Raw genomic sequence first — 12032 nt, 5'->3', positions numbered from 1 at the left:
GAGGGCGGTAGGCGGCACAGCAGGTGTGCGCACACGTGTCCTCTGCTGCAGCTGGGCCCGCAGGTGAGCGTGAGAGAGCGACCAGACGAGACGAGCACTGCCAGCCTCGCGCGATTATGCGGGGAACCGAGACGACGTCGTCCTCGCTCGCGAGCTCTGCCTGGGTCCTGGACAGGGCCGCACAGGCGCAGTGTCTCTGCAGAAACCATGCAAGCAAGTGCCGCCCCTGTTCACGTGGCTGCGACGCCTCGGTCGTCCGACGTCGTCGTCGCGACTCAGAGCGAGTTGGACCACGACCAAGTCGCTCGCTCTCTGCTCGAGCGTGCTGTTCTCGCTTGCTTTGCTCTACACTCGTCCTCAAGATGGAAGCCGTGCTCGTGTCGCGCAACCAGGGGGGCCAGTCGACCACCGACCGCACCCTCGACCTCATCCTCGCAGGTGAGCACTTCTCGTCCTCTTGTCCTCTGAGCGCTCCAGCGATCCGCAGAAACTAACCCACGACTCCTACAGGCGACGGCAAGCGCCAGCGCCAAGCCCTCGACTCGCTGTAAGCTCCCCTCCTCTCGTCGCCTCCTCTGCCTCGAGCGCGCTTGCTCACCTCGACCTCGCGACCACAGCCCGGCATCTGAATGGTCTACGTCGAGCGCACCTCATGCTCATCCGGGAGCAGCTCAAGCAGCACAAGACCCACAAGACGCGTGCGGTCGACCTCACTCTTCCCCCTCCTCTCTCGCGACTGAGCTGACCCTCCTTGGTCCCGCCGCGACAGGTCCTACAAGCCTCATGCGCTCGGCACCTACTCCAAGTTCGGCTCGGACGAGCCCAACGAGCTCGCGACCTTCATCCAGGGCCGCGAGGCGTGGCACGGCAACGCAGAGGTGCGTTCACCGTCGTCCCTCCTCGTCGCCGCCGACAAGGCCTCGTACGCGTCGATCTGACCTTTTCACCGCTCCTTACAGCTGCGTGACGATGTCGAGGACGACCTGCGTGCCTTTGCCGAGCAGAGCGACCACACCGAGGTGCGCCTCTCCCTCTCCCTTTCGACCTCTCCTTTCCCCGCCTCGACTGACGCCGTCTCGACCGCGCACACAGGGCTTTCTCCTCACGTCGCAGCACTCGACGGGCTTCTCGGGCCTCACGAGCTCATTCCTCGAGACGCTGCGCGACGAGTTCCCAAAGAGCGCCATCTGGGTCACGGCCATCCTGAGCGACGCGCGAGGGTGGAAGCGGCCCGACTCGGATGTGAGTCACTCCTTTCACCCTCCTTCATCGTCGCTCCGTCGCGCCACGCACCGTGCACTGACGATAGATCCCCTCGGTCGGTCCACAGCGCGCCAAAGCGCAGCGGCTCCTGAACGAGGCGCTCGGACTCGTCGCCGTCGAGGACGTCGCGAGCATGGTGCTCCCCGTACAGCCCGTGCAGACGTATGACGCCTACGTCGAGGGCAAGAGCAGGGACGAGTGGCGCAGGTTCCTCCGCGACGACGTGAGTCGACGTCCTTGCGCGCGCTCGGCAAGCGGCCCTGCCGGGCTGTGCGCCTTTCTGCCGGCCTCTCATGCATCAGAAACTTACATCGTTCTCCCTTCTGCAGATCGACTCGGCCGAGGCGTACCAGCAGGTACTGACGATGCACCTTCAAAGCGCCGGCAGCGAGCTTCGGTGCGTCTCTCTCGTCCCCTCTCCAACCCACCCTCGAGCGCCTCATGATTCCTGCATCGCCGTACTGACTCCCCTCTCTGCCTCGCAGTGAGCCCGACGTCCTTACCTCGGTCATTGAGCAGCTCAACTGGCGCGGCGGCACCAAGATCGCGTCGCTCTCGGGCCACACGCCGCTCGCGCCTGCGCCGTACTACGGCTCGAGCGGGAGCGACGAGGCGAGGAGAAAAGTCAGGGCGGGCGAGAGGGACTTTAGCGCGTGGCGAGGCGACGAGGAGGACGAGGCTGAGCGGGCGAGGGACCGTCAGGTGTGCCCGCCTCTTTCTCTCTTCCCAGACTTTCCGCGTTCGTCTTTCTGATTCACTCTCACATCCAGGTCAAGGAGAAGAAGCGCGACGACGAGGTCCCGTTCGCGCAGTACAGCGTCGTGCGCGGGCTCGACTTTGAGGAGAGCCAGGAGATGGGCCCTCTGCTCGAGGAGGCGGTCAAGCCGCTCAAGGAGCCTCTCGTACGATGGTGCGTCCCCTCAATCTCTCTGTCTACCTGCACACGAGCCCGACCTGACCCTCTGCGCGTCGCGCAGGGTGTCCCTCCCCGACCCTTTCCCGATCCTCGCCACCTCGCCGCCCGTCTTTCGCGGCCTGCACCCGCACACCGGCCACCCTCTACACCTCCCTACGCCCTCGACTGCGCTCCCGCTCCTCTCGTCCGACGCACCTGCGCCCTCGGCCGCCCTCTTTGGCCTCCCCGAAGCGCGCTTCCCGCCCGCCCTCACCTTCTCGGCGCAGCAGCCGCGCGCCGTCCCGGTCCTCACGACGCTCTCGACGCGCCCGAGCACGGCGCGCTACGTGCGGCACCTCGCGCGCGGCATGCGCGAGCTGCGGCGGGTCCGAGCGGGGGTCCTGCGCGAGTACGACGAGGGCGAGTTTGCGCTCGGGCGCGAGGGCGTCGACGAGGCGAGGGAGCGGCTCGAGGCGCTGTGGGACGGGTATGGTGGCGCCGACGAGGACGACGAGCGCGAGGGGGACAAGGACGCCGACGAGGACTGGACGGCGACGGAGCAGGTCGACGACGAGTGGGACTTGTAGAGCCGGTCGTGCGACGAGTGCGCAGTGCAGCTGTACGCCTCGTTCTTCCCTGCAGAGCGAGACGGGCGAGATGCGCGAGGCGAGGCCGCTCTGCGGCGCGTTCACCACGATGCGCGAGGAGAGAGCTCAGCTTAGGAAGGTCGTCCTCTCGCTCGACTCGCAACTTGCTCGAGCTGCTCAAGGCTTTCGACGCTCTCGTGGCTCGCAGTCCGTCGAATCGGCTTTACAGAGAGTGGTTACAGCGCGAAAGGGAGAACTATTGCCAAGCCGTCACCACCCGGCCTCGTCGAAGCCGCCCTCCTCTCTCGGGCCCTCCTCGCTCGCGTCCTCGCCGACCTATTGGCCGTACGTCCAGCTGTCGAGGAGGGCGTCGAGGTCGAACTCGGGGTCGTCGAGGTCGTGGCTGTACTGGGCTGGGTCGTGCTGCCACGAGTGGTCGAAGTCGCCGAGGTCGAGCGGGTCGGGCGAGAGGGTCGGCTGGCGCGACGAGCTGGCGTGGGCGTGGTGAGCATGGGCCTCGGGGTGGACGTGCGACGGGACGGGCGGGCGAGTGGCCGAGCGCGAGCGCTGCTGAGGAACGGGCGTCAAGCTGCGCGAGCGAGCGCGAGGCTGCGACGAGGAGCACGACGTCAGGCGCCGACGCAGGAGAAGGACGAGCGGCAAGAGAAATTGGACGCACCTGGTAGGCGGTGAGGTCGCGGTTGGCGTGGGCGTTGACCGCCGGGTCGAGGCCGACCGACTGTGGGCGCAAGTGCGGTCAGTCGGGTGAGGACGGCCAGCCGCCGAGAAGATGTGAGGGGACGCACCCTCGCTTTGTCGTCGACAAAGTTACGCTGCGACGGCTGTGGCACAGAGAAAGAGTGTCAGTAAGGGCGACTCGGGGAGGGATGAGGGCGAGGCGCCGCAAACTCACGACGCGCAGGTCGCCGCCCGAGTACGAGATCAGGCTGGCTCCGACGTTGCGCAGCGACAGGATGCACTCGCTCCGCACGAGCTCGGGAAGGCGGTCGAAGAGCGTCCTGCGGTCGTAGCCCGGCTCGACGGCGTCGAGGACCCACGCCGTGATCGCGTCGTTGTGGGCGGGGACGGCGCCGATGTGGTCGTTCTCGAGCGCATCGTTGACGACGATCTCGGCCGTGCGGATGTAGTCGGCCCACGAGTGGCCGCTTGGCCAGCCCTGCAAGGCGAGGAGGAGGAAGAGGAGGGATGGCGCAAGATCCGAGTCAGTCAGGGCCCGAATTGACGATGCCGACATGAGGAAGGGCTCGACGGGCGCACCTCACTGTCGACCAGGAGGCCTTTGTACCGTCGGAGGCGAACGCGACGCGCCCGGCGCTGAACGTGGCCCCAGCCGCGACCCGGGCCGGCCGGGCGTCCCTCCCTCGCGCGGCTGACAGGTACCGAGCGCGGACCGGCACCAGCTGCTCGAGCAGCACTCGCAGGAGCGGGACTCATGCCCCGGCGTTGGCGCCTGGCAGTGTAAGCGCCGGCCTGAGCGCGGCGGACGAGGTCGGTCACGTCCTCGCCGTGGACGTGCGTGGCGAGGAAGCGGTGGGGGTTCGTCTGCGGGTCGTCCAGAGTGTCAGACTGCCGTTCAACAGGGGCAAGACTCGGCACGAGAGAGAGAGGAAGTGGAGGAGCTTACGAGCTGTTGGCGGAGCGACGGCTGGGCGGGCCAGTTGACGAGGATGTCGTGGTAGCTCCGGATCGAGTCGATCGCGTTGTGACGGTCCGACTCGTTCATGTGCGAGAACAGGTAGGCGCACGTGTTGTCGAGCAGGCCGTCGACGAAAGCGCACAGCGCGGCCCTGTTGACCTCGCCGGTGTCGCTGTCGGCGGCGATGTTGGGGTTGCGGAGGGCGTCGCTCTCAAGCTTCTCGGCGGTCCCGACCCAGTCGGCCCAGTCGTCGCCTAACGGCCAGCGCTGCGAGTCGGCGAGGAAAAGGTCAGTCGAGGACAAAGGAAGAGAGAGAGAGAGAGAGAGAGGGCGAGGTGCACGTACCTCATCTCTGAGCTGGGTGAGTTCCGTCGGCGAGTACAGGTGCGACATGGCGACCTCGAGAGGACGAAGATGCAGAAGATAGAGAGAACGAAAGAGAGAGGGAGAGAGAAGAAGGAAAGAGAAGCAAGCGCCGCCGAGGTCGACTGGGCCGAGCGAAACGACGACCGAGTATCCACGGACTCTCCGAGCCAGCCGAGAGGCACGCAGACGATCGCGTCGCGAGCAGCGGAAACTGCGACGGACGAGCGAAGAGAGGAGAGGCGACGAGGGCCGCCTCCTGCACGCGAACGAGCGCGCAAGGGCCGTGCGCGCGAGCAACCGTCGCCGCCGACGAGTGCGGCGTTGCCGACGGACGCGGCGTCGCCGACGGAGGAGCGACGAGATCGATCGATCGCCAAGGACGCTGCCGCACGGGCGGAAGCTGAGGAGCCAGCGTCGAGAAGAAGAGGCTCGAGCGCCGCCAGGCAGGGTGGTACCGCCGCTCCTTGCACATGTGCCGCCTCTCTACTCGCTCCTTGTACCGCCATCTCGCTGTACAGCTCTAGAGCGCCTTGACCTTGTTCTCGGCGCGGCGGACGGCCTGCGCCTCGGGCTGGCGCGACGACGAGCCGCGCACGAGGTGGTGGACGCCGTTGGCCGCGTGGAAGAGGCCGATGAGGACGGGGACCTGGACCAGGTAGAAGGCCGAGCGCGCGATGGGCGACATGTCGTCTGTGGAGGCGATGAGCAGGTCAGTCGGGGATTCTGAGGGAGGGAAGAGAGTGAAAGGAGGGAAGGGGGACGGACCGAAGAGCGGGTACGGGTACTGGCCGTTGCCCGCCGCGCAGTACTCCATCCAGACGCAGTACGACGCCGTCGCGATGCTGGCGATGAGGGCCGGGCGTGCGCGGCGAGGCAAGGGCGGGCTGAAGGCGAGAAAGTCGAGCCAGAGGAGGATGGCCGGGAAGGCGTGCAGGGCGAGGTCGAGCTTGAGCGGGATGCGGAAGGGCTCCTCGCCCGGTGCGACGGCCGGGTTGAGGAGGGCCGGGTCGACGGCCATGATGCTCCAGTACAGGACCGAGACGAGGCCCTCGATGGGGACGACGAGGAGGGCGAGGGTCGATTTGATGCGGGCAATGAGGGGGACGGGGACGAGGTCGTACAGGAGGGCAAACGCGAACGTGGCCCACGACACGGCGAGGCTGTGCGAGGGCGTGTAGAGGTCAATCCGAGTGCGCTGAGCGAGTCGCCGGAGGCCGAGGGGGTGGGGACGGACCTGAGGATGGTGAGGTACTGCCACCTGCCGCCGTACTGCATCTTGTGCATAAAGTCGGTCATGGGCCCTGGCAAGAAGAGCTGGTGGAAGGCCCACGAGAGGACGGCGAGGGCGACGAGGTGGAGGAGGGTGGCGGCGGGAGAGCGGGCGAGGGGCTGCTTGACGGCCATGGTTGGCGGTGCGGGCTCGAGAGTGCGCAGTCGAGGCTGAGTGCAACGGGGGCACAGAGACCTAGCTGGCCGTCGTTGTCGTTGTCGTCGTCGTCGCTGCGGTGACGAGCGTGGGCTGGCAGCTCTCACGCCCTCGCTCTTGACCCTCGACTCGAAGCCAGCACTGCTCGCACTCGAGCGACCCTAGCTCATCTACAGAGCCACCTCGAACCGTCCCCACCTCGCCCCTCGCTCTCGTCGCCATGCCAGGTCCGCCTCATCTCCCTCCCGCCCTCATTCATCGTCATCTCTCCCCCTCTCCCCCTCGCACTCCAAGCCTGACCCTGCTGCACCCACAGGTACCGCCGCAGAGCTCACCACCCCGCCCGTCACCGGCGCACCCGCCCAAGCCTCGCCAAAGGCCTCGGCGCCCATCGACCAACCCGACTCCGCAGCAAAGGCCCTCGCCGCCCGCCGCGAGAGCACCTCGATCGACAACTCGCTCAAGGCCGCACTCGAGAAGCCCTCGAACGCCGCCACCCAGGCCACGGCCGCCGCCAAGGAGGAGTCGGCAAAGCTCAAGGAGTTCGTCCAGGACGACCGTCACTTCTCGCTCGTCAGGTGCGCTCCTTCCTCCTCTCCCTCGTCTTGCTCGGCAAGAGACGGCACTGACAAGCCTCGTCAATTCGCAGGAACTTCCGCCTCGCCGACTGCGTCACCCTCGGCAACGGCTTCTGCGGCGCCCTCTCGCTCTTCTCGTCGGCCGAGTACCTGCGCACCAACGACCAGCGCTTCCTCTGGTGCGCCCCACCTCTGCCTCGTTCGCGTTGCCTCCACGATTCGGGCCCTCGCTCACCGCCCCTTCTCCCCCTCTACAGGCGCGCCCTCGCCTTCCCCCTCCTCGGCATGATCTTTGACGCGCTCGACGGCAAGGTCGCGCGCTGGCGCCGCGAGAGCAGCATGCTCGGCCAGGAGCTCGACAGTCTCGCCGACTCGGTACGTCGCTCCTCCTCCTTCTGCCTCGAGGACCGCCCGCCGTACGACGCCGAGCGGTTGTGCTCGTTCGCCGGCATGTGTCGGCCTCGCTCATCTCCTTGCGCTCGCCCGACAGATCTCGTTCGGCGTCGCACCTGCTTTCGTCGCGTGGACCCTCGGCCTGCGCACCCCGATCGACACGGCCTTCCTCACGCTCTTCATCTGCGCCGGCATTGCGCGCCTCGCGCGGTTCAACGCGACCGTCGCGCTCGTGCCCAAGGACGACACGGGCAAGAGCAAGTACTTCGAGGGCCTTCCGATCCCGTCGAGCCTGTTCATCTGCGCTGGCATGGCCGTGTGCGTGTACCAGGGCAGGTTCGACGGCCCGCAGGGGCAGGGCAACGGCCTCCCGTGGGGGCTCGTCGAGCCCCTCCGCGAGCACGTCGGCGTCGAGGTGCACTGGTTCGCCGTCCTGTTTGCCGGCTGGGCCGCCGCCATGGTCAGCAAGACGCTCAGGTCCGTCCCTCTCCCTCTCCTCGTTGTCGAGTCGCGGTCTGCTCGTCCGTTTGGCGTGCGCCGAGGACCGACCGACTCTGCGTTCAAAGTTGCCGTCCAACTGACTCTTTGGTCCCTCGCACACAGGATCCCCAAGTTCTGAGCGTGTCGAGCCCCTCCCCCCCTCCTGCGCTCAGTCCTCCTCCCTGCGGCGGCCCTCTCCTCGCCTTCCTCACCTCCCCTCCTCGGGCTCGAGCCCTCTTCCCTCTCTCTACCTGTACCATCCCTCGTCCACCCACTGCGCTTCCCTTTCACTCGGTACTGTCGTCGAGCGTTCGCAATGAGCACGTCGTGAACTTTCCCTGCCCCTCGTCGCTCGGGCCTCGAGAGGCTGCCGTTGCTCGAGAGGAGAGCGGTCCTTTCTCGAGCTCACGGTCGACGTGTGAGACGACTTGCGCGAGCGAGGCAGGCGGCGAGTGGGCCGACGCGCAGGAGAGCTCAGGGCAGAACGAGCGCGAAAGAGGGACCAGCTTCGCGTCGAGCGAGGCGCCTTCGAGAGGCGAGGGAGACGCTGCGGGATCGAGTGCTGTGCAAGGGGTTTGCTATGTCATACACGCCTCGGCCGTCTAGCTCTACTCGCCCGGTATCCGTCTCAAGCTCGCCTCGCCTCGTCCCTCCTCGCCCGTCTACCTCGGCTCCCGACCCTCGCCCTCGCCCTCGCCCGTCCGCCGCCACTCACTTCTTCCTCGTCAAGACGTCGCTCGCAATCTTCTCGAGCGCATCGCGCGCGTCCGACTCGGGGAGGCGGTGCAGCGCCTCGATGGCCGCCTGGCTGTGCGCCGCCGCGAGGTCGAATGTGCGCGTCGCGCCCGACGAGCGCAGGATGAGGTCTTTTGCCTGCACGACGAGGGCCGAGAGAGTTAGTCGCCGAGTCTCTTGATAGAGGAGAGAGGGGCGAGAGAGAGGGAAAGGCGAGAGGGAGGACGCACCCGCTCGACGTCGCCCTCGCGCTCGAACTTGCGCTCGATGAGCTCTCCCAGCTCGGGGAACTCGTCCCACGCGTACAGGGCCGGGGCCGTCGCGAGCCCGAGCTTGAGGTCGGCGCCGCCGCCGGGCTTGCCGAGCTCGGCGGCCGAGGCCGTAAAGTCGAGCATGTCGTCGATGAGCTGCGGCGAGGGGGGAGCGAGAGACGTGAGGGACTGTTCGGCTGCCGGCTCGACGCGCAGAACGAGGGTGAACGAGAGGCGGGACGCACCTGGAACGCCATGCCGAGGTTGCGCCCGTACTCGTACGCGGCGTCCTTGACGCGCTCGCCCTCCTTCCACCCCTGGAGCGCGCCGCACCCGCCGAGGACCGTCGTCGCGCGCGCGCTCTTAGCGATCAGACTCGCCGTCTTGAGGTACGTCTTGCGCATGTAGTGCTCGAAGATGGCCGGTGTCGGCCCGTTGCCGCTCAGGGACGCGGCCGCGACGGCGCTCGGGTCGGTCGCGGCGAGCGACGACGACGCGGTACGGGGCGACATTGGCGTCGCGCGGTTGGGCATGTTGCCCTTCATCTGCATGACCTCGCCCTCGACGAGGTTGGCGAGGACCGACGCGACGAGCTCGACAACCTCGTTGCTGCCGAGGCGGCTCAGGGCGAGCGACGCGCGCGCGAGGAGGAAGTCGCCGGCGAGGATCGACAGCTTGTTGCCGAACAGGGACGGCGCCGACGGGGCGCTGCGCCGCGTCTCGGCGAGGTCGATGACATCGTCGTGCAGGAGAGACGCGACGTGGATGAGCTCGGTGATCTCGGCCAGTCGTCGCTGGGTCGGGAGGAGGTTGAGAGACGAGTCGGTGGAGGAAGAGGACGAGGCGGAGGAGGAAGGAGAGGAGGAGAGGATCGAAAGCGGGTTCGACAGGAGGTCCTTTGCGCGCTGCATCATGCTCGGGTTGTCGTCGTTGAGGACGTCCTCCTGCTCGAGCGGCTCGTCGACGCCCCGGCCTTTGCCCTCGCGGCGGTCCTGCTCGCGGCCCCGCTCGCGCAGCTCGACGTCGGTCCACCGCGGGCTCAAGCCGTTGGTCGCCTGGCTCATGAGGAGGACGACCATGGGCCGCACGTGCTTGCCCTCGGCCTGGAAGTAGTACTTGGCGATCGTGTCGAGTGCCGGGTGCTTGCTGCCGAGCAGGCTCGTGATGTTGTGCCGCAGCGAGCCGAGTTCGTCCTTGAGGAGCGCGAGAGGGTCCTCGAGGCGGATCCGGGCCGAGGACCCGCCCGAGGTCGGGATCGAGGCGGTCGGCGGGGCACGGGTGCGCGGCAGGACGGCGCTGGTCCACGCGGCGACGCGGGACGAGGTCGACGCCGGGCGGCTCGGCGGAGAGACGGGGAGAGATGGGCGAGCCGAGGGGGGAGAGGGGCGGCGACGGGCGGCGGGGCGCAAGGCCCCTGTTGCTGGCCGTGCGAGGCCTCTGCTGGCGTGCACCATGAGCTTGTCGGGACGGCTCTGGCTGAGGGTGACGAGGACGAGCCAGAGCACTCCGATGCGCCGCTGCGCCTCCGAGGCGATCAAGACGCACCTTTGCCGCTCTCGCCTGTTGGTCCTTCTCGACGTGCAAGGGGCTCTCTCAGGAGCTCAAAAGCCGAGCGAGCTCGCCGGGGAGGCCCAGAGCCGGCTCGGTACTTTTCCAACTTGTCGCTCTCGCACCTCGCTCGAGACGACGCTCAACTGGTTCATTGCTTGCTCCTCACTCGCGCGCACTACTCCTTGCGCCACGTGATGTCGACGACTTGGCTGCCGTTGGCGGGGTACTCGGGCAGGTCGAGCTTGAACTCGTTGGCGACCGCGCTGCACGACGGAGCGAGGGGTCAGTTCGAGCGCTCGCGGACGAGCGGTACACGGGCAGGAGAGAGAAGGGGGCGCACTCTGGGACGAAGCGACCGCCGAGGAAGCTTTGCGGCAAAGATGGTCAATGTCGGCGAGAGATGAGGGAGGAGGAAGGAGGGACGCACTGCTTGCCGCCACTCTCGACAAACGCGCGCACGCCCTTCTTGGGCGCCGTGAGCGACAGGAGCGCATCTGCGTGCGACATCCCGGGTTTCCAGCGTCAATCCTCGCTCCTTGCGGAACGCCGAGCGGCGCAGAGCAGCGGCCGGCGCACGCACCTGGGGTGAACCCGGTCCCGTCGGCGTTGCCCGAGTCGACGTCCCACCCGCTCGGGATGTCGACCGACAGGATCGGCTTGGACGTCTTCTTGAACTCGTCGAGGACCGTGATGAAGGGTGCGCGGGCGGGCGGCTTGAAGGAAAAGCCTGCGAGGCGGGGAGGGAAGGGAAGGTGCGGCGGGTCCGTCGTCAGTGAGGCCTGTCGAGCGACAGCAAGACGAGCTGCAGAGAGACGTCGAGATACGCACCAAAGAGGCAGTCGAGGATGACGTCCGTGTTGTCCATGGCGCGGCGGAAGGCGACGTCCTGCGCGTCGGCCGCCATCGGGAACGACGACGAGCCCGAGCTCGGCGGCGCGATCAGGGGTAGGCCGAGGTTCTCGCACTGCTTCTTGAGGCGCTGTAGGACGACGAGGCGGGTCAGCGAGAGACTGAGAAACTAGAGCTGAGGGGGGAGAGAGGAGGACGCACGGGGAAGATCTCGCCCTTGGACTCCTGCGGCGGTGGGGGCAACGAGGGGTCAGTGGGGGCGCATGTACGACGTCGAGGCGGGACGCACCTTGGGGTAGAAGACGCTCGGGGCGTAGCCCATGTGGACTGCGCACAGGTCGTCGAGGGAGAGGTCAATCACTCCTCTTTGCGCAAGGCCTCGGGAGGAGCGCGAGAGACAGGGACGCACAGAGGTGCCGTGCCGCGACGAGCCCGTCGCCGCCCTGGTTACCCGGGCCGCAGCAGACGAGGACGCGCTCGTTGTCGCGCTTGCGCTTTACGCCGTTGGCGTCCTTGTCGAGCCGCGGGCCGAGCGGGTACAGCTGCGCGACGGCCTGGGCGACCGAGAGGCCGGCGAGCTCCATGAGCTGTTGTGCATGGGACGGTGAGCTTGGGTGCACACGGGCGCGCAGGGGAGAGTGAGGGAGAGGGAGCGCACCTGGTCGATCGAGAAGGCACCCTTGTCGGAGCCGCCCATGAGCCAGCCGTCGATGGCGACGGCGTCGTCGGCGCCGATGTAGCGAGGCTGGCGAGGTGCAGGCGAGCGGAATGCGCCTGCGATTGAGCTGAGGATGCCCGACATGATGACGCTGGAGGGGGAGGAGGACGAGAGGTGGGGCGGGCTGCGTCGAGCTGGGCGAAGTGGGGCGGGCGTGGGTGCGAGTTGCTGGCTGTGTCGAGCAAGGGGACACGCTGGCTGTGCAGCAACAGGTCGAGGGCTGCGAGGTTGGACGGCGACGAGGTGCCCCTCCTCCTCCTCGTCTCCCTCACCTTCCTCCACC

The 12032-nt window shown here is 67.6% G+C and overlaps 5 protein-coding genes across 5 annotated transcripts; 2 read left to right on the top strand and 3 right to left on the bottom strand.

Annotated features, from left to right (window-relative positions):
- Positions 1 to 362: 362 nt before the first annotated feature.
- RHOBADRAFT_52593 (uncharacterized protein) lies at positions 363 to 2795 on the top strand (the record flags this gene model as incomplete). The annotated part of the gene is made up of 11 exons (XM_018416417.1): positions 363 to 438; positions 511 to 547; positions 618 to 698; positions 770 to 878; positions 960 to 1019; positions 1093 to 1242; positions 1331 to 1486; positions 1593 to 1660; positions 1749 to 1965; positions 2034 to 2173; positions 2241 to 2795. 11 exons carry the CDS (start codon positions 363 to 365, stop codon positions 2743 to 2745), a joined length of 1599 nt encoding a protein of 532 aa, XP_018272658.1. The 3' UTR covers positions 2746 to 2795.
- A 286-nt stretch (positions 2796 to 3081) lies between these two features.
- RHOBADRAFT_42952 (uncharacterized protein) lies at positions 3082 to 4795 on the bottom strand (the record flags this gene model as incomplete). The annotated part of the gene is made up of 7 exons (XM_018414139.1): positions 3082 to 3354; positions 3425 to 3484; positions 3552 to 3587; positions 3659 to 3922; positions 4024 to 4308; positions 4391 to 4669; positions 4748 to 4795. The coding sequence occupies 7 exons, from the start codon at positions 4793 to 4795 to the stop codon at positions 3082 to 3084; spliced, it is 1245 nt and encodes a 414-aa protein (XP_018272657.1).
- A 417-nt stretch (positions 4796 to 5212) lies between these two features.
- On the bottom strand, positions 5213 to 6255 carry RHOBADRAFT_52592 (uncharacterized protein). The gene is made up of 3 exons (XM_018416416.1): positions 6003 to 6255; positions 5534 to 5928; positions 5213 to 5458 (listed from the first exon to the last, which is right to left on the bottom strand). The coding sequence occupies exons 1-3, from the start codon at positions 6170 to 6172 to the stop codon at positions 5289 to 5291; spliced, it is 735 nt and encodes a 244-aa protein (XP_018272656.1). The 5' UTR covers positions 6173 to 6255; the 3' UTR covers positions 5213 to 5288.
- A 159-nt stretch (positions 6256 to 6414) lies between these two features.
- Positions 6415 to 7985, top strand: RHOBADRAFT_52591 (uncharacterized protein; the record flags this gene model as incomplete). The annotated part of the gene is made up of 6 exons (XM_018416415.1): positions 6415 to 6421; positions 6511 to 6772; positions 6844 to 6951; positions 7030 to 7147; positions 7263 to 7642; positions 7769 to 7985. The coding sequence occupies 6 exons, from the start codon at positions 6415 to 6417 to the stop codon at positions 7782 to 7784; spliced, it is 891 nt and encodes a 296-aa protein (XP_018272655.1). The 3' UTR covers positions 7785 to 7985.
- A 220-nt stretch (positions 7986 to 8205) lies between these two features.
- RHOBADRAFT_52590 (uncharacterized protein) lies at positions 8206 to 11833 on the bottom strand (the record flags this gene model as incomplete). Its single annotated transcript, XM_018416414.1, has 12 exons — positions 8206 to 8518; positions 8611 to 8787; positions 8877 to 9969; positions 10359 to 10445; positions 10523 to 10549; positions 10610 to 10676; positions 10763 to 10909; positions 11011 to 11161; positions 11233 to 11256; positions 11321 to 11358; positions 11441 to 11618; positions 11690 to 11833. The coding sequence occupies 12 exons, from the start codon at positions 11831 to 11833 to the stop codon at positions 8357 to 8359; spliced, it is 2295 nt and encodes a 764-aa protein (XP_018272654.1). The 3' UTR covers positions 8206 to 8356.
- Positions 11834 to 12032: the final 199 nt, after the last annotated feature.

This window comes from Rhodotorula graminis, assembly GCF_001329695.1.
Source record: "Rhodotorula graminis WP1 unplaced genomic scaffold RHOBAscaffold_4, whole genome shotgun sequence".
Classification (NCBI taxonomy): Eukaryota; Fungi; Basidiomycota; class Microbotryomycetes; order Sporidiobolales; family Sporidiobolaceae; genus Rhodotorula; species Rhodotorula graminis.
Note: the sequence above shows the minus strand (reverse complement) of the source record. Positions and strands in the feature narration are given on the sequence as shown.